The following is a 26248-nucleotide window of genomic DNA, read 5'->3' as shown; positions in this document are numbered from 1 at the left end:
TTCCGCCGAACTTAAATTGAATAAAAAAACAGTTACGTCTTCATTTTGACATTTATTCCTTCCAAAAATATGTTAATCATCTGATTTTGGAAATAATGGAGAATCTAAATAGTAACTCTCCAGCCATGTTTGAATTCGTTCTTTATAATTCTTCTGGAAAGCCTTCTTTGACAACAATTGATCTTCCATTCCTCTTTCCATATTTATTGCTCCATCTCGAATAGCTTCCTGCAAAAGAATGTATAATACATTTCATCACAAAAGTCTATTATAAATAACTTACAGCAGTTTGCTTATCTTTTTTCACTAAAAACTCATAAATCATCGGTCTCGCTTCGACATTCAACAAATACAACATAGATAAGCCTGTATTTTTGGAATATCTTCTCCTCAAAACCGGACTATTTAAACTTGAAACTGCTGTTGCATTCTCATTATTTGAAACAGTTTCAAGAAAATATTGAATATTTTCCAGCGACTTTACACATTTCAACGAAAACAAAAATTCATAGAATTTCACAATACTACTATCGGGTGTGGTAACTTTCATTACTAGCTTTTTGAATTCATCAAATGCAGCAATTTTGAGACCTTGACAAAGTGTAAAATCCGACTTTAAGTGGTCGTCACTTAATTCATTAAGAAAATAATCGGTAGTAAGTTTTTGTGTATATTTCAGACAGTCGCTAAGATCAACTTCACAAGCTATTTTGAGAATCTTCTCTTTAAATGAAGCCTCATGAACAGACATTGAAGGATCTTTTTGTGGATTGATGAAGATTCTTTGAAAAACCTTTCTAACCAAACCACGAATAAAGAATTTGAGAGGTTCATTGGACTTGCTTCCAAGTAACTTGTTGTAAAAGTTCAATATTAAGTCAGCTGCATTTTCCCATACCAACAAGTCTTCTTCGAATTTCAGATACCGAATGATTTCTAGGAAAGTTTCCACCGATAAATCATTTTGATCTTCAAGGTCTCGAAGAAGTTTCGCACGATTGAAGGCATGTATTTTTGTATGATCGTTATTTAAAGCTTCAGCTAGAAGTCTCATACTTTTGTCATCGTAAAATACATGATAAATTCCAGTTTGCTGTTTGTCAACTACTAACCAATCACTGTTTTTGATATTCAAGTTGAGATCTTTGAGACTGACAGTGACTTCTTCTTCCGGTGGCATAATGTAATCAGCTGTGGTCTTAGTGAAATCTGGATTTGATGCTGTGGCAAAACTTAGCGGAATATACCATCTTTCTTCAGAAACACGACTTGTGCTACATCTTTGTCGGAAGGTAATAGTGCCACTTTCGAAGTTTCTTGTAACGAAGACTATTGGCAAACCTGTGTTGTGGGTCCAAGAACTCATTATAGCAGCTGTTTTATTGTTTCGAAATAGTGTCACATTGTCCTCATCAATAGCTTCTTGAAGAGCATTAAAAAGGTCGTTTTCGTCAGCAACAGAGTATTGGCTAGAAATATTGAAGAAATGTTTGAAGAAATAGTTTTTTCTTTGTCAATTAAGGTCTTACAATCTTGTCAAGTAGATAGCAACACCTTTGACGAAAGTCTTATGACCAATAGCATGATGAAACATTCGTACGAAACAACTAGCTGTTGAAGAAAAGGTTTGAGAAGAGTTCAAAATATCAGTATTTGGTAACCTTACCGAATCTGTAAGAAACAATATTGTAAGCCTTTCTGATATCATCTTCTTCTTCAACGTAGATTGTCAAAGGATGATAATGGTAATTGTGTTTGAATACGTCACGGATTTCTTTCAAAATGAAATATTCATCAATAACAGTTTCGGGAAAGACCTGAAAAAATAACATTACTTCTTCATCAAAGAAACTATTATAAACAAAATCCTCAATTCTTACCAATTGAGTTGCAATATAACTAAAATAAACAGCAAATCCCTCCTTCAACCAAAGATATGACCACCATTTTGGTGTTACTAAATTTCCAAACCATTGATGAGCAATTTCATGATTTTGTGATATGATCTTTTGCATTTCTTCCCACGAATTATTTCGAATGTTTGTGACGAAATTTTTATTATTATAAGTTAATAATCCCCAATTTTCCATAGCAATTCCATAAGTTTTTTCTACTCGAATATGATCAAGTTTCGGCAGAGGATAGTCAATTCCGAAATATTGTTCAAGAGCTGTTAAAGAATTGATACCATTTTTCAAGGCATTTGTTCCATTGTCTCTCGAATTTGGTGGGAAATAAACTCCATATTCTCGTCCATTTACAACCTCGCTTACGTGTTTGTAGTTGGTTACAGCAAATGCAACAATGTAAGTTGACATTTTTAGAGTCTTGAGGAAAGTTGTTGTTGTCATTTGGGTTTCAACACTAAAATAGATTTAAATTCTTTAAAATATAGGTGATAGATTTTAAAGGAATCACTTGTGAACTGGTACTCCATCAATTGGCATATTAGATACAGCTGTATAGTTGCTGCCATGGGTAATACTGATTACAAATCTTGCTTTTAAATGTGGTTCATCAAAGCATGGGAATGCTGTTCGAGCGCTGGTTGGTTCAAATTGAGTAATTGCTAGGGGTCTGAAAATGAAGAAACAATATAGTATAGAAGATGAACTTGTAGAAAATTTGATAGTATGTTAGTTAAAATGAATGGGAACCGTCCTGCCATTTCCTACACATTTCGAATTTATCATCTTGTTTCTTTATAATATAGAGGAAGTGGATGGCATGACAAAATGATGTACTTTTCTGAAGTTTTTTTAAGTGCTGAATTAGAATATGAAGACAGAAAAATTTGATTGGCCTCTGTTTTTTTTTTAAATATTACCGATATAAAATGGCAAAAAACGTTATTTTGGCTGCTTTCGACTTTATGTTTTTATGTGAGGTAATTCATTACAAGGAAATTTGTAACGGTTCCTATATGAGAACTTATTTTCTTCTTCCAAAAAAATAAACTTAACTTTACCTATCTAAAGTTTAAGTCATTGGAAGATTTTTGCCACAAGAACGAAAATATATTTTTCTGAAGGTTTTTGGGGGTGATGAATCCGAACTCAGAAAAATTCTTGTAGCCTCCGTTCTTGAAATTATTATCGTTATAAAAAAAAAACTTTATTTTGCATTTCATAACGGTAATATTATAAGGAAGGATGCTAATAGAACTTGGTTAAAACTTACTTTTTGTGTTTTTTTTTTGTCATTAAAATATTATTTTTTGTATTTTTGACTTTTAAAAAAAATTGCATTTTTTCAAAAAAAAAAAAAAAAATACCGAAAAATCTACTCGATTTTTAAAAGTTCGAAGTTTAAGATTAAAACCTTTTATTAAAATGAAGAAAATCTATACTTTTATTTCAGAAAATATTGGTGAAAATTGAAATTTCACAATTCTGTCTGTCTTTCGTTATATTGAACTGCTGAAATGATTAGCTTAAAATTTTTTTCCGTTTAAGATTTTTTTTGGAACAAAATTATTGGTACATATGTACATATGACCAAAATGAAAAAAAATTGATTTTCTTTCAAAATGCTTCCAAATATCAGAATAAAATAAAACGCACGACTGCATTTAAGAGTTAAAGTTGCTTAAATTTTTAAGACTTTTTATATAGAAATTTGGAAGAAAAATATAAAATTCGTTTAAAAAAATAAAATCTGAAATCAAATTGCCCTCCAAAATATGTATGCAGTTTTGATAGAAAAAAAAATTTCAAAATCGTTAGAGCCGTTTTTTAAAACACTAATTGTTTTATAAATAATTTTTTGGAAAAAAAGTTTTAAAATAAAATTGGTATGCCATTTTGTAGAAATCACTAATCAACATCTAAAAACAAAATTTAAAAAAAATTCAATGTCCCGTTTTCGAAAATTTGATTTTTCAAAAAAAAATTTTCAAAATTTTTTTATAAATCCAAAAATTATTTTTTTTTGGAAATTTTATTTTTGGTTTATATTTAAATTATATAAATGCTTCTTCACAAAAAGATTCGTTGAAATCGAATAAGCAGTTTCGAGATAATCGGATTTGAAAAAAAAAAACGGTTCTATGGCAGGTACCGTTAATAATGATTTTCGAACAAAATTTTTTTCATAAGAAGAAACCCCTTAGCTTAGAACTAACATTTGAATTTTTTAAACAAAATCGTTGGAGCCGTTTTCGATAAATTTCAATTTTACTATAATCGGTATATGACAAGTACCGTTAATTTTGGTCCAAAAAAATTAATTCAAAAAACTCCTCTGGAGAGTCGCCAAATAAGGCTACATTCCAAATTTGACATTAATCGGTCCATCCGTTTAGGCTGTAGCTCGTTATACAGACAGACGGACTTCCGGGACCCACTTTTTTGGCATCGTCTACCATCGTTATGTCATGGAAAAATGTTATCTCAACTTTTTTTTTGTACGAATACATAACTTGATATATATAGTACCTATATCGCAAGTAAAAATGTTTTTGAACTGTTAATGACAGTATCTTTCATAGAATAATTTTCTTGATTTCTGACTTCTCATAGACGACGATTTAACCGATTTCGATGAAATTTTTTTTAACAGAAACTGCTAAGTGCTAAAATAAGAAAAAAATCATTTTTAGTTTAATAAAAAAACTTTCTAAGTTTTGAAAAATTGATTTTTTAAGACGGACAAAGAAATTTTGTACCTATTTATATTAGTGTGGTCCAAAAAATATTTTTTTTCGATTTTCAGTCGGGCCACCCGCTAAATTTGTCCCACTTATCTATAATATTAACGTTGTGAGATTTTAGTTCGCTAGGTTAAGCGCAAGAGTGTGCTAGTAACAGTTTAATTTTTAGGTTTTGTAAGTAATCTTGATTTTTTTAATTTTTTTTTTTTTTTTTGAAAGTTTTACTTGTCTTTATAAATAATATAAAATATTTTTTTTTTTCGAAAAAAATGGGCAATAATTTAAAAAAATAAATATGTAATAAGCAAAAATTTTATTAATTTTTGCTAATATGTATTAAAGATACGAAAAATTATGAAAAAAAGCCTTTTAAAATTTTTTAATAATGTTATTTTTTTCCAAAATTTTGATTAAAACACTTGATTAAATTTAGTGGATTTAAATTTTACAGATAGAAACGAAGCTTTTTAAAAAGGTGTCTGTAAATATTGTTGGTGTTGCCGTTGTGTTCAAAATATTATTTTTTGTATTTGAAGTCAGTTTGTGAGAAAATTGTCCCTTACTCCGTTATAGTTTTTTTTCCTTAAATTACTTAGAGAATCTTTTTGTTAAAAAAAAAAATTAATTTTAATTTTAAAAAATATTACGGCAACATCGGCAATTTTTAATCTATAGACTTTAAAGTATTTTTAATTATCTACGTTTGAAAAAAAAAATCGTTAATATCAGAACTGTTCGGCCGGGTTCCCTAATAATTTGCTTTATTTACTTTACTAAACATTGTTTCTGATCTACACACTCTATATAAAATTATTATTAGTTTTTTTCTCTCATCGTTATATGAACAATGTACCTAATATCATTTTTTCCAAGAAAAATTTGTCAAATATTTCAAATTAATTAATTTTCCTTCTTTGGAAAAAAGGGGTGTTGAATATGCAAAGACCCGAATTCAATTCCATACTGCTTGTAGCAAATATCAAAAAATCTGAGTGAGAGTGATGCATTTCACAATTATTCTCAGAATCGTAGATATTATTTTGATGTGTCAGAGGCGGGATTATTTTCTTGAATGAAACAACAAAAACAATAAACAATTTTAATCAGAAACCTTTAGCCGCAGCGGCGCTAAAACAATAACAAAATTATATTGAATTATTATTTTTCCGTATAAATAAAACAACTATATTAACAGATTAAGACGAGCCCAAGACTGGGACTATTGATAACAATTTATGGGTTAAAAGTCAATTTAAATGTCTACTTTAACTACAAACACACGACTATAGACACCTTTAACCTCCAAAAAACGATAACAAACTTTATAGTTTCTATTTTCTCACAAAAAACTCACATAACATCTTTGTTGTCATCCAAATAAGTATCCCTATAGAATCCGAAATTTGTGTCCTGATGTTCACCAGTGTAAAGAATTTCCAAACGATATCTTTCACCCGCCATAAGTTCCAAAGGTTTGCTAGTCGAAAATATTCTCAAGAAATTGTATCTGTGCTCGTGAACATATCGAAGTCCTTTAACTTCCTCATCAGTTCGTAAATTTCTCAGAGACACCTCAAAGTCATACAGACTTTTTGCATGAAGAACAATTTCATCGGTAGGTTCTTTAACTGTCAATTCAATACTGACGTTTCCATTGAATCTTAGAATGTCCTGATGAATTCGAGTGGTAATATGTAAATAGTACTTTGTTGGTCGCAATGCACGAGGCAAGCGAATTCGTGATGTTACATTGTCAACATCTGAAAATGACGCGACTTGGTCAAAAAATGCTACCAAACACAACGCGATTTTAAGGAAATCAATAACTATCATGTTGAAGCGCGCTGATGAGACTAAGAAGTTTTCACAATCAATCTTCGGTTTGTATACTAAGAGTATACTGATAAGAATTTTTTTTTTTGTATGAAAGATGATTAAGCGAAACATAAACAGAAATGAATAAAGGCATCCAATAGTTTTTGATCTCTTAATCAGCTTTGAACCCGATCATGAGAGTTGTTGCTAAAATTGATTTTGATAGATTAAGAACGATTGACAGCAGCGGTGCATTCATGAAATAAGCGATTCACACAGTGAATCATAAAAAATGAAACAACTAAAAAAAAAGTGTTGCCAAAGTTCAGAGTTCATTTAAATATCATTTATTAAAACAAAACAAAACATTATCAACCTAATATTTCAGCTTAGTAAATAATATTTTGTTTTATTTTTCGGAAATGATAGAGAGGAGCAACAAAATTAATTTTTGCCCAACAAATTTTATTTTGCAAAGTTAAAATTCACACGTGGTAGAAGTGAAACCTTAAAAAATCATTTTTCTTGCATCGAATAAAATCATCAACATATTTTTTTTATCCCATGACCTTTATATCCATATTTTTTATATGACAACCTTTAATACATTTTATCTATATCACCTGAAAGCTTATTGTTTCAGCTCAAAATATTTATATCAACCATGCCTATACAACATCTACAAAAAAAGCTAGAATTTTTTGAACCCAATCACTTTTTATCAAAAAAGCAAAAAAAATCAATCTTTTTTCTCTTCTAACACCATTAAGTATATTTTTTTAAATGACAACCTATAGTAAATTTTATATTATCTGAAAGCTTATTATTTCGTCTTTTATATGACGCTTCAATCATATTTCTACCATGCCTAAAAAAAAAGTTAAAATTCCTTCTGTGTGGTATATCAAATGAAAGGTAATATTATCAGCATGCGTATTAATAAAGTTAAATAAAATTTGTATGTCATGTAAAAAGATACAACGTGTATCGAAAAAGAACATCTTTTTAACGTTATTTCATGATTTTGAATATGAAATTAATTGAAATTTTGCACAATTTATAGTTTATTGAATTACCTATCTACAATATAAATTTAATTTATCTTTTTTTTAAAACAAAAAAGTTATAACACTGGTTAACAAGGGTTCTGTTGCCGGAACAAAAATATACTTTTCTGAAGGTTTTCGGTGTGCTGAACTCGAATCCGAAGTCAAAAAAATTCTAGCAGCTCTCGTTTTTGAGATATTACCGTTAGAAAATGCAAAAAAACGTTTTTTTGAGTTTTTCGGACCTTATTCTATTGTATAATGAAAATTGTTTGAGCATATTTAGTAGCGGTTTCTATAAGAACTATTTCCCATCTTTCGATGCCTGTTTAAATCTTTTCAATATCTTTTGTATTGCCCGAGATATCTTAAAATGAAGTAAGTGGGTTTGGCTTCATATATCATAAAGTAGATAATGACGTTATAAAATTTATAAAAATACCAAACAACTGAGGATATCTCGTACAGTAAAAAAGATATCGGAAAGATTTAAACAGATTTAAAAAGGTGGAAAATAGTTCTTATAAAAACCATCACTAAATATGCTCAAACAATTTTTCTTATATAAAAGAATTAGGTCCGAAGTGCTGCATTTTCTAACGGTAATATCTCAAAAACGGGAGCTGCTAGAATTTTTTTGACTTCGGATTCGAGTTCAGCACACCAAAAACCTTCAGAAAAGTATATTTTTGTTCCGGCAACAAAAAAAAAGTTTAATTTTGTAAACCAGTGTAATCAATTGATTTTTATTGTCGCTTTTTCGTTTCATCTTGTTTCAAATCACTACGATACTAAAGAAGTTTTCACTTCAAAAAATTTAAAAAATGTAAGTTTTTTGAAAAATTGATAATGAGGTTGGTCTTATTTTAGCGCAATATTGAATATCAAGAAAACTAATCGACCTGCAAAATCGAGGTTTTTGAGTTTCATCGGAGTCTAGGTTACTTCAAATTTCGAAAAAAAACTAGCATTTTTTTGGATTTGGAAAGCTTTGTTTTGAGCTAACTTGAATATTTTAAAAAGTGTTGAGGTTTGGATTAAAAATTTTGTTTTGAAAAGCTATAATTACTAGCACAAGAAAAATTTTAAAGAAGTTATTTTTTAAAAAAAGGTCTCCACTGGCTTGATCAAACCGGAAGTCAACTTTTGAAACTTTAAGTTAAAATAAAAAAATGACTGGGTGGAGCTACAAAATTAATTTTTTGTGCAACAAATAAGCATTTAATTACCATAAATTTTGGACATCAAAAAAATTTCGTACGATAAGTTAAGCCTTATTTTAGTGGCAATTTGAAAAACAAAAAAAACTTTTATGGCTATAAAACGAAAACAACTTTGTGGAATTGTAAAGCAGTTAAAAAGCTACAAATTTGGAGGTCAACTAATAGACCAGTGCCGAAGCCTTCAAAAACATTAAAAAATAAGAAAAAATCCTATTTGGATGAAACCCATTGGAAAAGGAGGTGAATATGATGAACATTAAAGGAAAAATAAATTACGGGCGAGCCGAGCTCGGGAAGTGGTAGGGTTGAGTTTTTAATGGTAAAAAATGGTATACACATAAAATTTGAGGTTATGTGAAAAAAAATTATTTTTCCCTTCATTTTTATCATATTCACCTCCTTTTCCAATGGGTTTCATCCTACTATGGTTTTTTTTTGGTTTCGAAAATTATCGACCCTGGGCTATAAACCTATTGTTTTTAATCTTTTCAGATTTTGTCCGCTAACTTCAAACTTATTTTATCAGAAAATTGAATAACTCAAAAAACATGTGGACGCGTTTCAGACGCGTTTCAGACGCGTTTCGGACGCATTTTGGACGCGTCCAACGAGGAGGGTATTTTATCCAAAAATATTCGAATAAAAATTGCAAGTTCCAACAATTCTTTGTTGTACGAGAAATTAAATGGCTTTTACTTAGTTAGAAGTTAATAGATTAAATCTATCAAAAAAAAATATGTTTTCGTTATTTTAAGAATCCCTTCTAATTTGGAAAATTTTCAATAACTTTTTTCTCAATGAATTTTCTGTTTACCAAATTTTGTCGAAAGTATTCCCAGTCCCAGTTCCGTTACATAGTTTAAATTTTTCGGATTTTTTCCGCTCTACATAGAAATAGAACCACTGTGCGACACGGCCGCTGTTCTAGGTCCCGACCATTCAATGCTAATTTGTATCCATCGTCTAAGGCCACTTACTGCCATAGGATTCAATTCGTATTCAGCGTCATAAGTTTTGAAGCGAGTTCAGTGCAAACCTCGATTTGCAAGTCTTTTTCTTAAAAACTCAAAAGTTAAAAAAAGTAAAATTTGTTTGGTAAGCATTTATTTCTTATACTAAAATACGTCTTAGAGTTCACTTAATGTTGAGCCATCCAAATAGTATTGGTCCATCAATTTTTGAATACGTTCCATATCATTCTTCTCGAAAGTTGTACTTAAAAATTTATATTCCCATTCTTTTCCATAAATAGCTTCTTTTATGGTCTTGAAAAAATTGAAAAATGCATTCATTTTTGGACACTCATCAAGATGAACTTTACAAGCAATTTTAAGAATCTTTTCTTTGAATAAACCATCATGTACCACAAGTAATGGATTGCTATTGATTCTATGAAAAACTTTTCTAACCAATTGACGTATAAAGAAATTAATAGGTTCAATTTCTTTAGGTTTACTATTAACAACTTTGTTGTAAAAGTTTAAAATCAAGTCAACTGAAATTTCCCACACCATCAAGTTTTCTTCGAATTTCAGATATCGAACGACTTCTAGGAAAGTTTCCACTGACAAATCTTTATGATCTTTGAGGTCTAGAAGAATTTTGGCACGATTGAAGGCATGTATTTTCGTATTATCCTTATTCAATGCTTCAGCTAAAAGTCTCATACTTTTTTCATCATAAAACACATGATAAATACCAGTTTGTTGCTTATCAACAATTAACCAATCACTGTTTTTCATATTCAAATTGAGGTCTTTGAGACTGATAGTGAATTCATTTTCCGGTGGAATTATATAATCAGCTGTGGTTTTGGTAAAATCAGGATTTGATGCTGTTGCGAAATTTAGTGGAATCCACCATCTGTCTTCGGACTCACAATATGTGCTACATTTTTGTCGGAAGGTAATAGTGCCATTTTCGAAATTTCTTGTAACGAATAATGTTGGAAAACCTGTGTTGCGGGTCCAAGAACGCATTATAGCAGCTGTTTTATGGTGTTGAAATAATGTGACATTGTCCTCGTTGATGGCTTCTTGAAAAGCGTTGAAGAGATCGTGTTCGTCAGCAACAGAGTATTGGCTAGAAATATTGGAGAAATGATTGAAGAAATAGTTTTTACTTTGTCAATTGAGTTCTTACAATTTTGTCAAGTATTTAGTAACACCTTTGAGGAAGGTCTTATGACCAATAGCATGATGAAACATTCGTACGAAACAGCTACCTGTTAAAGAAAAAGTTAGAAAATAACTCAGCAGATCACCAATAAATTAATGATAAATATTACCAAAACTGTAAGAAACAGTATTGTAAATCATTTTGATATCATAACCTTCTTCAACATAAACTGTCAATGGATGTGTACCGGAATACTGGTTGAATGCATTACGGATTTCAGTCAAAATGAAATATTCATCAATAACCATTTCGGGAAAGACCTGAAAAACCGAACTTCTTCATCAAAGAAACTGTTAAACAAAATCCAAAATTCTTACCAATTGAGTTGCAATATAACTAAAATAAACAGCAAATCCCTCCTTCAACCAAAGATATGACCACCATTTTGGTGTTACTAAATTTCCAAACCATTGATGAGCAATTTCATGATTTTGTGATATGATCTTTTGCATTTCTTCCCACGAATTATTTCGAATATTTGTAACGAAATTTTTATTATTATAAGTTAATAATCCCCAATTTTCCATAGCAATTCCATAAGTTTTTTCAACTCGAATATGATCAAGTTTCGGCAGAGGATAGTCAATTCCGAAATATTGTTCAAGAGCTGTTAAAGAATTGATACCATTTTTCAAGGCATTTGTTCCATTGTCTCTCGAATTTGGTGGGAAATAAACTCCATATTCTCGTCCGTTTACAACCTCGCTTACGTGTTTGTAGTTGGTAACAGCAAATGCAAGGAGGTAAGTTGACATTTTTAGGGTCTCCATGAAAGTTGTTGTTGTCATTTGGGTTTTAACACTTAAAATGAATAAAATTACTTAAACTATACCTAGTTGAAAAATTTTCGAATGAATTACTTGTAAACTGGTACTCCATCAATTGGCATATTAGATACAGCTGTATAGTTGCTGCCATGGGTAATGCTGATAACAAATCTTGCCTTTAAGTGTGGTTCGTCAAAGCATGGAAATGTATTTCGAGCTTTTGTTGGTTCAAACTTAGTTATTGCCAAGGGACTGAAAGTAAAGAAATTATGATAAAGAAGTTGTGCAGTTTTTTTACATAATTAACTTAAGTAAAAGGGTTTTTTTTCTTAGAAAATATGAATTTTCAAATTAGTACATACCAAAAAAAAAAACTTTGTATTACAAAAATAGTGAAAATAGTTTTTTTTAAATTCTTTAACAAATTAGGTGACTTTTCTTATATTTAAAATAAATTTTTTATTGTAGGCTTAAAGTCAGTTTTTTTATGTGAAAGGGTGTTTTTTTAGGTGTAGAAATAATGTGGATTTATTGCAAAAACTCTGTAATAATCGTTTCCTATTGAAATTCATCATTCATTGTCATCGAAACCAGAAACAAAGTGAATTTTTGAGTGAAAGGGTGTTTTTTTTTTTTTTGGTATAAAAAATAAATTTAAAAAGTTTTATTTGATTGAAATTGAGTAATTGTAATACCTATATAAGAATAATAATCAAGTATCTTTGAAGGCCATATAATTATTTTTTATAAAAGGGTAATTTATCGAGAGAGAGAAAAGTGGAGATTTTGAACGGAAATTTTAGTCGGAGGAATTTTTGTTTCCTTCACTCAAAAAAACACCCTTTCATCGAAAGACTTGTTTCATTATTTATTCTTTTTACGAATACACTATACACTTAAGTTCTTAAAGAATCAATAACTTTTTGGGGGTTATTACAGAATTAACTCTCTCCTTGAAAAAATAACCTTCAACCAAAAATGTGATATAGTCTCTTATGATAGTTCATTCTTATTGCAAAAGGAAACTTTTTGGCAAGTTTCATGCGGACAACAATTTTTTTTTTATTTGTTGATTTTTTGTACAGTTTTACTTGTAGTTACTATCAGAGATAAAAAGAGCAGGTATTAAAAACAGCTTTTTATTCACTCGTTAAAAAGCAGTTTACTCCGCAAATTACTCTTTAAATTTCTTCATAATTATCTTGAAATTTGATTAAAAATATGAAATAATGGAAAAAAGCCAGTAATGGTGCAAAGAGCAGTTTGCCTTTTAAAAGCAGTGAAATCTTTAAGTGAATAAAACATTTCAACTGTTTTCCTTGTTGAATTGATCGCTTTTCTTGAACATTGTATAAAAAAACAAAAGGACACAGCAAGTTTGATTGGTTTGGATTTTTGTAAGGCTGAAAACTGACCAGTGAGCAGCTCTATTGATGAGCAATTGCAACTGTTCTCTGCTCAGTGAAATAGCAGAGTGATTATTTAGTATTTCTGTAAATAACATGAAATCATAATTTTCGTCACAGATAATATTGTTTTTAAGCAATATTAATAGAATTAAACATTTTCTTAGAATCATCATGGTGATGGTGTATTATATCATAGACGAGGAAATATTTTTATCCTGAACAATAAAAATAAACATTCTTAATCAGCCCAAGACTGGGACTGGTTGATATCAATTTATGGGTCAGAGGTCAATTTTAATTTCCTTTAACAACAAACACACGTTTATAGCCAACTTTAACCTCAAAAAACAATTTTTTGAATTTTCTCACAACAAAATAACTCACATGACATTTTGATTGTCATCCAAATAAGTATCCCTATAAAATCCGAAACTTCTGTCTTGATGTCCACCAGTGTAAAGTATTTCCAAACGATATCGTTCACCCGTTTTAAAATCCAAATTATTGTTTTTCGAATATATTCCCAAGAAATTATGTGTGCCTTGAATATAATCGATTCCTTCAACTTTCTCATCAGTTTGTAAATTTCGCAAAGAAATCTCAAAGTCATATAATTGATTTGCATGGAGAACAATCTGATTTGTAGGTTCTTTAACTATAAATTCAATAGTAACGTTTCCATTGAATCTCAGAATGTCCTGATGAATTCGAGTAGTAATATGTAAATAGTACTTTATTGGTTGCAATGCATCTGGCAAGCGAATCTGTGATTTAACATTGTCAACATCGACAAATGACGTGACTTTGTCAAAAAATAACACTAAACACAACGCGATTTTTACGAAATCGATGACTATCATGTTGAAGAGCACAGAAGAGACTAAGATTTTTCTCAATCAATCTTCAGTTTTTATACTGAGAGAAGTTGATAAGATTTTGTTTATGAATTTATAAGAAGATGACTTTTATTTCATAGGAATAATTTAGCTCACCACCTATTTTAAGTGTTTATCATTTCTTTTTCAATTCTAAAGGTCAAACATTTCCTTTTACAACAAATTGATAACAACAAATTTCATAAATAAATTATTCTCAATTTATATTTTTCTTACAGTAAAAATAACACACAAAAGCATTTAAAACCCACCAAAAAAAAAATGAAAAAAAAAAACAAATTCAAACGATAACTTTTAAACCGAAAGATAAACGTTTCTTCAATAAAAATTCCTTTTTTGGCAATCAACAAATAAAAAATTGATCCAGAAGCATTTCTTCATTCATTTTGGAACACGAAAAAAAAACCTCATATTTCATTCATGGTCCTTAACATTCTCCGCATTCATATCAATAAAATCGATTTTTTTTCCATGTACAAAAAAATCTAAAAAATAAAAACATTTTACCTACAAAAAAAAATGAAATCAATAAATTGCAGACTTTGAACCATCAAAAAATCGAAAGATTACTCAGCAGCCTAGAATCGTAAAAAATATATATATCCCAATTGGCAATCTAAATAACAAAAAAAAAAGTAAAATGAATATCCTTTTTACTGAATGTCGACAGGATTTTTTTCATTTTTGATAAAAATCCAAGCTAAACATTGAAACAGAAAAAAAAGGACCTTCTCAACAAAAAAAATGGTCCAAGACCAGTTTTGCATTTGGTCTTGATTTCTATACTTTTGGCATTCAACTCTGCAGTCTCCTCTCATTTTGTCTTTAATGGGAGAGACATAAATTTCAACACTATAAAGGATAATGTCCAAAATCGCACCAAAAAGTATAAAAAAAGGATCCTTGCGCAAAATGTGTGCTTCCTTAAGTGTCCATTGGGTTGGTAGTGTGATTCAGCAGAAAGAAGAAGAAGTAGAACAAAAAAAAGTTAACTATTTGGGATGACAGTCAGTCGATAACAAGGATTTCTTCTGCAAAAGGACGAAAAACAACAAAAACAAAACAAAATAACAAACACTCATCGTTTTGAACGAGCTTCACGAGTTTTCTTCAACTAGATTAATACCGAATGATAAGAGCAGAGTTTCAGGACACTGCCACACGCACCACAAACAAATTAAACCAATACACATAAACAAACTCAAGGATAATTGAGGCAAAGAGGATGAGGAGAAACTCGCAATGTCTTCTATAATATATAGACACTTTTTGATAGCAGAGAAAAGCTATTGTCCTGCAGCAGGTTCACACGCTTAAGTCTGTTCAACGATATCAAGAAGGACGACCAGAACATCAACCAAAGCTGGAAGGCGAGAGAGAGTCCTTCGATTGACGATTGCTGCTGAAGCCCATAAAGAAAATTTTCTTTTTTTTTGCTTTCTTTCTCTTACTTCCGGCTTTTGGCTATTTCTACAAATGATGAAGATCTGGGTGTAAACGTGGTGGAAGTTTGATGAAGATGGCCGAGAAAAAACAGAAAACGCAATAATCTACATTGTGTTTCGTTCTCGTTTCGCCTGTTTCAAGACTCAAGGACGAATGTAAAGAATTATTTATTCGCTTCTAACCCAATTCTCAAGAGTGTCTCCCTCTGGTGTTGGTTTCTTTCATTCAAAGGCGAAGGGGATTTAATGTAAGGATATACCTTTCGTCTTTATTCTAAACATAAATTCAAGTACAAGGATACAAATATATACATTTCCTGGAAAATGGTTGGCCGTTATAAAATTCATTTCTATTTTGCTTCTCTTCTTCGTCGTTTCACAACAACATTTTGCCTGAAACTATAAAGAAGGTGATTTGTCTTCTTAGGCGCTTCAAAGTTCCATATCGAACACCAGAAAAGACGTCAGACTTTCGTCCTTCAAAGTCCTTTTTTTTTGTTGTCTTTAAGCATAGAAGAAGAAAACAATGCTTGCTGTGGAAGGAAGTTGGTACAGAACAATTTACTTGTGTTGTGAAGTGCAAATTTTTGGCAATAAACGATATAATTATGCAGAGGAGATCTTAAGACGTCTTAGTCGTTTATAAGTGTACATCAAGAGTTCTTTTAGAGAAAGGTGGTTGTTATAAGAGAGAACAAAATGAAGCTTGTTATGTAAGGAAAATCACAGAGAACAATTTTGCATCATTACTTTATAAGTTCTGGCTCTCAAGGTGAGTGCAAATTTTCTTGTGTTTTTTTAAGAAAGGACGAAGAAATAGGTTCATTAAGCGGGTATTTTTGAAAATTTAGACTAGACACGAAGGAGAAATTCTTTCTGTATCGAAAATTTAAAATTAAATTTCTGTATTGTGAGTTTTTTGACCATACATTTTGAAAAATTGCTGGATTTTAGAATTTATTACTTTTGAGATTCTTTGAGGATCCAGCGAAATCTTCAATATTATTTTCAGTTTTGTTTTTTGACTAGGATTTAAAAAAAAAAAATTATACCTATATAATTTTTGATATTCGGGATTTTGGGCTTTCAATTTTAATTTTTGCCATGTACCTACATTATGCTTTCTAACAAAACCCGAATTGGTTTGACTTTCAGATTTTTTAAGCAAGTTTTGTTTTTGGATTTGGAATTTCAAAATCAAGATTATTTTTCAGAATTTCAGGACTTCCTAGATTCTTTCTCCTTCAAATAATTTTTTGATATTATGAAAGACTCGACTATTCTGAATCTAAATCTAGTTTCAGAAAAATTCTATCAGGTACCATTTTTGTAAAAATGATTTTTGAAAAATGTGAGTAGTTTCTAAAAAATCACCCTTTTAGATTCATTTGAACTTGTATAAAATTAAAACCATTTGTCGCATTGACCTCAAATTTAAAGAACTCATTTCTTATAATATGACCTATCGATTGACACCAAATATGTCCTTTTACATTAATGTTTACTCATATTTTAAAATACTGATTGACAAAAAAAGCAGACATTTCGAAATCCTTCACTTTTTAGTAAATCCTACATGAACAAAAACACCTTAATTAAGGAAAATGTAAAATATCAATGCCCATTATATTTAAAAAGTCAAATATGTAAAGAAAACTATAATAAAATACATTAAACAAAATTTTTACGTTTTTTGTAATTTTATATACTATTTTTCTATTTAGAAATATCTTATTTGTAATAAACCATTCGATAAACTGCCTTGTAAAGCTTCAGATTTGTTTCTCCTAAAAAACAAAAGTATACTTTTCTTATAGTTTTTGATGTGCTGAGTTAGAATCCGAAGTCAAAAATATGCTATCACATCAGGATTTTGAGATATTCGCATTAAAGTATCACAAAATCTAGTTTTTTTTTTTTTTTTAGAAAATCTCAAAAAAAATACTAAATTTTTTGAGTTCGGATTCAAAATCAGCACACTAAAGTCCATTAGAATACAGTATACTTCTGTTCTAGGGAGAAAGATAATATTAATTTTTAGAGATCAGTTTCTTTATGGTAAGATATGCCAAACCTACTAAACTTACCTAAATTAAGATATCTCGGAGAAGAAAAGAGATATTGAGAAGATTGAAACTGAATTTAAAAGAAAAAAAAAATAAGTTCTTTCATAAACCCTAACAATTTTAATTGAAAAAGATTACATTATGCCAAAATATTTCATCGAAAACAGCAAAAAAAAATGGTGTTTTGAGACTTTCTAATGGGAATATCTAAAAAACGTGACGTGTTAGAAAAGTATGATTTTATTTAAAGTAGGATTTCCTTGCAGACCAGTAATATTAATGATTTTGAGTTTTCAATTTTCTGAATAAAGTATGTATGTTATTTAGTATCAATTCTAACGGGACTTAAAATTTGGGTTTTGGATTTTAAGTTTTTGTTTTCGTTTTTCGAAATTTCGGTTATCGAGATTTTGCATACCAACAAATGTTTACCCACTTTTTTCAATATATAAATAATGTGTTTTTGAGTTACATTTATTTTAATTACAGAATATTAATTTTCAAAAACTTTTAAATCTCAGAATTCTGTGAAAACCTTATTTTCCTAACTTCCGAGATCGTGTGTATTTTATAGTTTTAATATTAATTGTATGTTTTTGGTAATATTGGGTTACAATTTTTTTAAGTTTTTTTTACTTTTACATATTCTAACTTATGTAGAAAAATATATTTGGGTTTTCAAGGTATGGAACTTTTTAGGTTTGTGTTTCTTTTTCGAATTGTGGGCTTTCTTGGTTTTTTTTTTTTTGGTAATCATAATTATATATATATTATTATTATATAATTAACAACTTAGATTTCTCCATATGTGATACAAAAATTTTCATAATTTTTGGTTTTTTAATTTTTTTTATACCTAATTTTTTTTAGGTTTTCGTTTTTTTTTTAAGACTTTAAGATTTTCATGATTATAAGTCTTTAGTAGATTTAACGTTATGTGTTCTGATTAACCAGTAGTTCTGATCAGTTGGTTTTCTTGAGTTGCATTGTGTTCTTATATAATTTTTAGTTTTACCCTTTTAGAATTTTTGACACTTTTGGAATGTTCGTTATTCTGAAATCAATGCAAAGTTACCAATTTGTTTTTTTTTTTCGTGATTTTAGGGTTACCGCATTCTGAATTTCTATTTTATTGTTATTTAAAGATCTTTGAAGGTCACGATTTTTACGTGATACCAGAATAATTTTGTGAAATTGAATCTTCTTGTTGAATATTATTTGTATATTTTGTTATTCATTTATTATGTTTCATATAAATTTTTATAAAATCATTGTAAGATATGTATTCAGTTCTAATTTCCCATAAATCTCCAACTTTTCCTTAACTCGCAATATTAAAAAACCCTATTTTAATAGCACAGCCAGGCTATTTCATTGTATTCCCAAATCAATACAACAAACCAAAAAAAAAAAAAACCATCACAATGAACGGTCTTTTGGTTTCGAAAACTCACTTCTGCATGTGATTGTTGCTAAGCGAATTGGAAAAAGACACACACCCGTTGAATGATTGCTCAATGAAATCTATCGGAACATAGGAACTTTGTGTATATATGCATTTCCTTTTCGACTAACTTGAAAAAGCCCTTTCACTTCAAGTCACATCAGCATTTATAGTGTTTGAAAAAGAGAGAGGGAGAAAGGGAATATATCCTTTTATAATGAATATATCGACTCAACATAGCCACTACATGTTCATTCAATACCTCAGCTATAGCCTTTTGTATAAAGACCTTATAGCAAACTCTCTGTCAAGTCATATGCATGAAAATCTATGCAATTTCTCCTTTTGTTTGCATCTGCATCTGCATCTCTCGTAGAGTAGCCACCACCAATCTCAGCAGGTAGCCAGTAGCCAGTTTAGCTTTGACATAACCAGATTCACCATCACCATCATCCAGGACCACTGTATCTACTGTTCGTTCGATCCAAAAGCTCTTGTCGATTATTCATCCTTTATGGTGTTGGGTTCAGGCCATGCCAATAGCCATCACCAGTGTCCTGGTGAAATGAACAGAGAGATTTTGAGTATTTTTTTGTTTTTTGGACAAAAAAGGTCCTGCACCAAATGGACGCAGTAGCAACGATGATGATGATCCTGGCCTGGCTAAAACGGTCTATATACGCTCTGAATGTCCAAACGAATCCTTTTATGTCATTATTCAGAAGAGTAGGTATCAGTAAAGGATTCAACTTGTCCATTTTGTTTTCAATAGAGAGGGTATAGAAAATGGGAGTGGGGGGTATATTCTAACTCATCTAACAGAGTTTCTCGGTTTCGGTTGGATTGTGCGACAGAAGTGACATACTGAAAGTTCACACACCACCCCTTAGATCGAAGCTCGTTATTGGAGGCAGTCTATACTATCCCCTAAACCCCACCTACTTTCCTATTCTTCATCCTTCTATATGAATCTAGGACCAATTTAGAAGTGTTACACAATGAATTTGGCCAGTCGTTGGATTAAGTGCGTCTGTGTTATCAACCATTCTTCTCATCCTTCGGAGATGTTGTATCCTCTATTTTTGTTTTCTTTGTTTTTGTTTCGTTTTTTTTTGTGAGGATATGCCTAGGATTTGAGTTGTGATTTTGTGTCGTCTGTTGACAAACTGGTAATTTAAATGATTCTATATCCTCTTTTTTCAACAGGACATTTACCACATCTAGAATTTCGTCCTGAATTTTTCAGATAGGTTGTTTTATAATATTTTTGTTTTTGCAAAAAAGGACTCTGCTCATCTACATTTAGAACATTTTTGTTTATTGTTTAAGTGATTGTGGACTTAACTAGGCTTGAAATGGGGAACATCACAGATTCGAGATTGCGAGAGGATATTTTTTTAGCATTTTTATTTTTGCATTTAAATTCTAAAATGACTTTTTGTTGGAAGATTTTTTATTTTTTTTTTTGTTTATTTGTTTCTCTTATTTTTTGTATGTTTGTGTGTGAGTTGAGTTGTTTATGCTTCCGCTTCAAATAAATATTAAAATAAGTACTCAAATATTGTCCTTTCCAACAAGGAGCAGCATAGATGCAATATTTGCTTTCTAGCAAATAAACATGAACCGATTGCAGAAAAGAACTCCATCATCATAAGTCATCAGTTTTTTTGTGAGATATTTTCACAAATGCAAAACATAAATAAATATATATTTTGTCATTAATGGTGCAGTCGGTTGGCTTATTTTATCTTCTATTTTTTTTTGTAGGATTTCTTATTGCCAGCTTAGAATTAGGTAGATGAGAAAAACAAAATTTAAGTGATTTTCAGGACAATTTTGTTTGTTTGGGTGACTTTTATTGGTGAATATGAGAATTGAGGTTTAAAGCTTTTAAATAAGTTGCTATACCTTAAATAATTAATAAAACATTTTTTTTATTTGCTTGAGAAAAATAAAAAATATTTAAAAACACAGTATTTTTGCTGCGCATTCCATGAATTTATTTTCAGGAGTGATTTAATTTATAAGCATGATTATTGTTTCAAAGTATTTCATATTATTTTATATGAATTTTTAATTTTTATAAATTTTAATATTTTTTCATGCAATGTATTTAAAAAAAAAAAATGCACGACTGGGTCGCACGAACTTGCTCTTAGAGTTCAAGTTGCTTAAATTTTTAAGACTTTTTATATAGAAATTTGGAAAAAAAAATAAAACTCGTTTAAAAAAAAAAAAATAAAATAAAATCTGAAATTAAATTGCCCTCCAAAACAAGTATACAGTTTTAATTGATATATTAACATGCATTTTTAGAAAAAAAAAAAATCAAAATCGGTTGAGCCGTTTTTTAAAAAACTAATTTTTTTATAAATAATTTTTTGGAAAAAAAGTTTTGAAATATAATTATTATGCCATTTTGTAGAAATCAATAATCAGCATTTAAAAACAAAATTTCAAAAAAATTCAATGTCCCGTTTTCGAAAATTTGATTTTTCAAAAAAACAATTTCAAAATTTTTTTTAAAAATCCAAAAATAATTTTTTTGGAAATTTTATTTTTGGTTTATATTAAAATTATCTAAATGCTTCTTCACAAAAAGTTTCGTTGCAATCGAATACGCACTTTCGGAGATAATCGGATTTGAAATTGTTGAGAATATTCCATAAATAACCGAGATACAATTTTTTTTTCTTAAGAAATCCATCTTATTTATTAGGAAGCATTTTCATATTATTTAAGTTTTTGTATTCTGAAAGGTTCTGAAAGGGTACAAAACTTAAATAATAAGGAAAAATTTCCTAATAAAAAGACGGATTTCTTAAGAAAAAAAATTGTATCTCGGTTATTTATGGAATATTCTCAACAATGTTACACCATTTTGAAAAGAGAATTGAACACACCAACTTTTAAGGTTACTTGCCGAAACATCGTAGAGCATTTTTTTTACACTACGGTTCATTGAATTAGAGTCATGTAAAAATTTTTAGTACTTAGTTGGGCAAAAAAGTAATATTTGCTTTAAAACTAATGCAGCTGAGTTAAAATTTTTGAATGCATTTGGTAGCAGGGTTATTCACTAATCCGTAACAAAAGAAAAAAAATGAGAAAAATTAAGATTTTCAGTCACGGCACATGAAAAATCGTCACAGGGTGACCATTTTTTCGATTTTTTTTTCGAATGCCCATAACTCACAAAATATATGGCTGCGATTTTTTTTATTATTTTTTTGATAACTGTCACCACCTACCATATCTACCGTTTTCGTTTTGACGTTAACTTTTGGGACACCCTGTATAGTACCTATATCGCAAGTAAAAATATAATGAAATAAAATTTTAAGGGTTTGGGATCAAAATTTTGCCAGTTCAAAATTACTTTTACAAAATTCAGCTGTCTTCCACAAAATACTGCAAAAAAATGTTTTTTTCTTAATTTTTTTTTTATTACTAACTTTCTGAACAGGCAGAAGTTTGTCTGACCTCCTTTCTACTTTAAAACTGATTTCTTTGTCCTCTGTGATAGTTAATAGATGGCTTTGAAAACGAATTAAAATTATAGAAAATAATTTTCAATTCAATATTTTTATACAAAGATGGGTCACTGTGGTGTATGAGTATTTTTTTTTATTTATTATAAGTAAAAAAAATCGAAGTTCCGATACAATTGCAAAAAAAAAGTGGTTATATAGCAATTTTGTATGTCTGTCTGTATATGCCTCAAAAATTCTTTCTCAGCTGATAAATTAAAAGGTATCTACCTAATTTTTGGTTTAGTGATAAGAAAATTAGGAAACTTTCTTATCAAGCAATAATTCAAATTGAGAGTTTATGGAAGATTAAAAGTGAAGATTAAAAACGACTCGATAAAGAAAATGTTTAGATAGAGCTTTCAATGTACTTACTGATTGCCATTTCATTTCCCTTCTGGTTTCTGTTCTTTATCGATGACGAAAAAACTTATCGCTAGTCGAGGCGGCATGTAAACTACTATAGCGATTTTATTCAAACTTCGCAACTAACAGATTTGTGTGATTTTCTAGAGGCAAATTGAAATTCGTTTTTCAATTTTAAAATAAAATAATATGTTTGAAATGTTAATATGCCATAGAAAAGTTACTGAATTTTTGGTAAACGACTTTAAGCCGATTTGAAAAAAAAAAAATATTTTTGCAGTTCTTTTTTTTAAGTTTTTTTTTTTTAATACTATATATAATTTTTTTTTTTAATTATTTTTTTGAAAACGGTTTGAGGAAATTTTTCGAATTTTGATTATTAAGTGTTGACTTAATATTTTCTTAAAAAATGGCTTTCCAACAACATATGTAAATGTATAGCAAAATGTTAAAAAATTTTCAAAAATATGTACCTACATGTTTTTTCTTGTGTTTTTTGACCTACAGCGAGTTCAGAAATCATATTTAAAAAAATTAAAATGTATACATTTTTGAGATACCTAAATATGATTTTCCAAAGTTTGCTGTCGGTTTTTTAAAGGTATACTTCGTATTAGGGCAATATCTTGAATAGTAAAAATTACCAATCTGAACAAAAGAACCGGAACCTGAATGCAGAATAAATAATCAAGAAACACTGGTTTTTTTTCGGATCAACTCAGAAGTTTGAGTCCAAAACATTTAAAAAATCGTTTTTTTTTTCAGAAAATTTTTGAAAAAAAAAATGTTTACTCAATGAAAAATTTAAAATATTTTTAATGCTAGCAGAGATAAAAAATATTTTTCTTGAAAATCTATGGATGAGTTACAATTTCGACTATTTGAATTATTTTCGAGTTTTAGTCCATTACTTAACAAGCAAGCCAATTTTTTTTTAATTAAGTAGGTATGGTAAAAAATATACCTAGCGGTGAGAAAGAATTCACTACTAAAAGATAATTTTTTTCGACTTGTTAAGAAGCTACTTTTTTTGACATCCCTTCGATATTCAAACATTTTCTTCTTTTACTTTTTTTTCAGAACCTGCAACATTTTTCCCGGAACAATACAAAACTTATCTGATCCATACAAAATGCTATAATATTCTCTGGAACGTCAAAACATTCACAAAATTTATCTAACAACAACAACTCATATGATAACAACACCAACATCTATGTCCATGTAAGTTTCTTATTTCAATGTCTACTTTTTATAACTCTTAATATTTTGATGTAAATATTAAAGCTTGTAATATGCATTTATATAATAAAAATATTGTATTATAAAATCAAAAAAAAAAAAAAAAAAATTATCCCTATTATCCTTCTCTCAAAAATCAAAACATTTTCTATTTTTCATCCATTTATCCTTTTTTTTCTCTCTTCGTTTATTTTCATGCATCGGAATAACATTCGATTACATTGGCAATCAACAAAAAAAAAAATATAAAAAATAAAACGATGATAAATACAAAATACTGGCGGTATGGTTTGATCTTTCCCATCCAACCCTACCCTGCCAACCCCAAAATTTTAATAAATGTCATCCTCATTGAAAATAACAAAAAAAAAATATCAAATCCCTTTTTTTACAAAAATAAAAACAAAATTTAAATAAAACCTCCAACTCCCTTTAAAAAATAAACTCTCTTAAAAATTGTGCTTTTTTTGCCTGCAAAATAAAAAATACAAAAAAAATATATAAAAATAATAAACTGCTAAAAAACGCTTTGGGTGTTGCGCTATATGATGTGTTATATGTCCTGTCTGTTTCGTTTCCGTTCAATGTTGTATATGTGTCGTCGGTTAAATGTCGTCGTGTCGTGTCGGTTTGGCGGGTGCAGTGAACTTCTTTAAAGATGATAAACAACAATTTGGGATATGAAAAGAACAGCAACGATAATCATCACATTAATCGTTTCAATGTCAGCGGATTGGTTGGGGGTGGTGGCAGTGGGCGAAGTATGAGGGTGGACTTGAATTCAATTACGGACAATGCAACAACAACAACCACTACCACATCATCGCCGGGGGCTCGCAGAAGACCCATTCATCTGTTCACCCAGACCCACCAGAATTTGAAGTGAGTAAACAACAACCCATCATTTTGGGGGGATGGCAAAGGAATATAAACAACAACAACAACAAACTACCCTTAACACGCGTCCTTTTCGACAAGGAACAAACTTTGACAAAAAAAAAAAACATAAAGTGTCCCCTTTTTTTATTGTGTGTTTGTGTGATGATGATGATCAATCTTTTAGGTTTCTTTTGATTTTATTTGCACTTGAATTCGAAATAAATAAAAGAGAGAAAAAAAACTTTCTCTCTGTGATCCTTTTAATGTGATTAAATATTGATTTTGCATGTTTTTATTCAGTTTTATATTTTTGTATGGTGTACTTTGTATGTTTGTATGCTGCTGGGGTCTGTATGGATATAATATTTGTGTTGATGTCAATCACTCTTTTTCCCCAAATTTTTTATTTGGTTGTTATTTTGGAGTACAAAACTATTTCCTTAATGTTTTCCATTTTCTTTTTTTTTTTTTCTTGTGGATAAAAATAATATTTTGATGGAACGAAAAATATTATATTGGCAGCTGCAATGATAACGAGAAAGTTGCACAAACTCCTAGCTCAGATGAGGATAATTCACCAACAGAGTTGAACAACTGTAAGCGACTGGGGGAGAAACCACCACTGGTGAGTTGAAATAGAAACTTGATTTTGGAAAAATATTCATTTAACTAATTGTATATATTCTTAAAACAATATCGGACAAAAATATAATACTTGATTTTTTTTCCAAGTGATACTTGCAAAAAAGATAATGAATTTCACCCAGTGCAAAAAAGATCATTCAAATTTTTAAATTGTAGCCTAAATTTTGAATGATAATGAAGTAAATTTCCAATTGGCAATGTTACTCGACCACATTTCTCAATGTTTAAGTGACTTTATTCATTATTCTGCACTTACAAAAAATTGTTTACCCAACAAAAATTTGTTGAAAAAATATTACACATATACACCACAGTGATCATTTTTAATTTTTTTTTTTTTTATATATATTAAATAAGAGGTGGCTTGCCAACGGTATGTCTCTGATAAGCCACACGGTTCAGTACACTCTAGATAAGAGAAGAGCATTTTACTCGAAAATTGGTGCTGCTTTGACAAAATTTGTTTGTCCTTGACAGAGAAGTAAAAATCTATATAAAAAAGTTTGTCCCGCAATATGATAACGATTCTTGATTTTATTCTAAGAAATTCTGGGGTCGAACTACGGCATACGCACGTTAACGTATTGAAGCTTTATGTACCTATCATTTTCTTCTAATTAAATAGAGAAAGCAATAGTCAAAACGT

The 26248-nt window shown here is 29.5% G+C and overlaps 2 protein-coding genes across 2 annotated transcripts in view; one reads left to right on the top strand and one right to left on the bottom strand.

Moving 5' to 3' along the window:
- Nucleotides 1–26248, top strand: part of LOC129908690 (EGFR adapter protein) — an 81411-nt gene that overhangs the window by 34998 nt on the left and 20165 nt on the right. The window contains exons 2-3 of the mRNA XM_055985384.1: nt 23917–24060; nt 25480–25582. Coding sequence (XP_055841359.1) covers nt 24032–24060; nt 25480–25582 — 132 coding nt within the window. The 5' untranslated portion in view covers nt 23917–24031. The remainder of the gene's footprint in view (nt 1–23916; nt 24061–25479; nt 25583–26248) is intronic.
- On the bottom strand, nt 40–13949 carry LOC129908421 (uncharacterized). The gene is made up of 13 exons (XM_055984883.1): nt 13474–13949; nt 11774–11932; nt 11231–11714; nt 11023–11173; nt 10878–10959; nt 9866–10817; nt 6006–6646; nt 2419–2577; nt 1881–2364; nt 1667–1817; nt 1530–1611; nt 284–1469; nt 40–228 (listed from the first exon to the last, which is right to left on the bottom strand). Exons 1-13 carry the CDS (start codon nt 13947–13949, stop codon nt 73–75), a joined length of 5163 nt encoding a protein of 1720 aa, XP_055840858.1. The 3' UTR covers nt 40–72.

The sequence above is a fragment of the Episyrphus balteatus genome, chromosome 2 (assembly GCF_945859705.1).
Source record: "Episyrphus balteatus chromosome 2, idEpiBalt1.1, whole genome shotgun sequence".
NCBI lineage: Eukaryota > Metazoa > Arthropoda > Insecta > Diptera > Syrphidae > Episyrphus > Episyrphus balteatus.
This window is presented reverse-complemented; position numbering and strand designations above follow the sequence as displayed.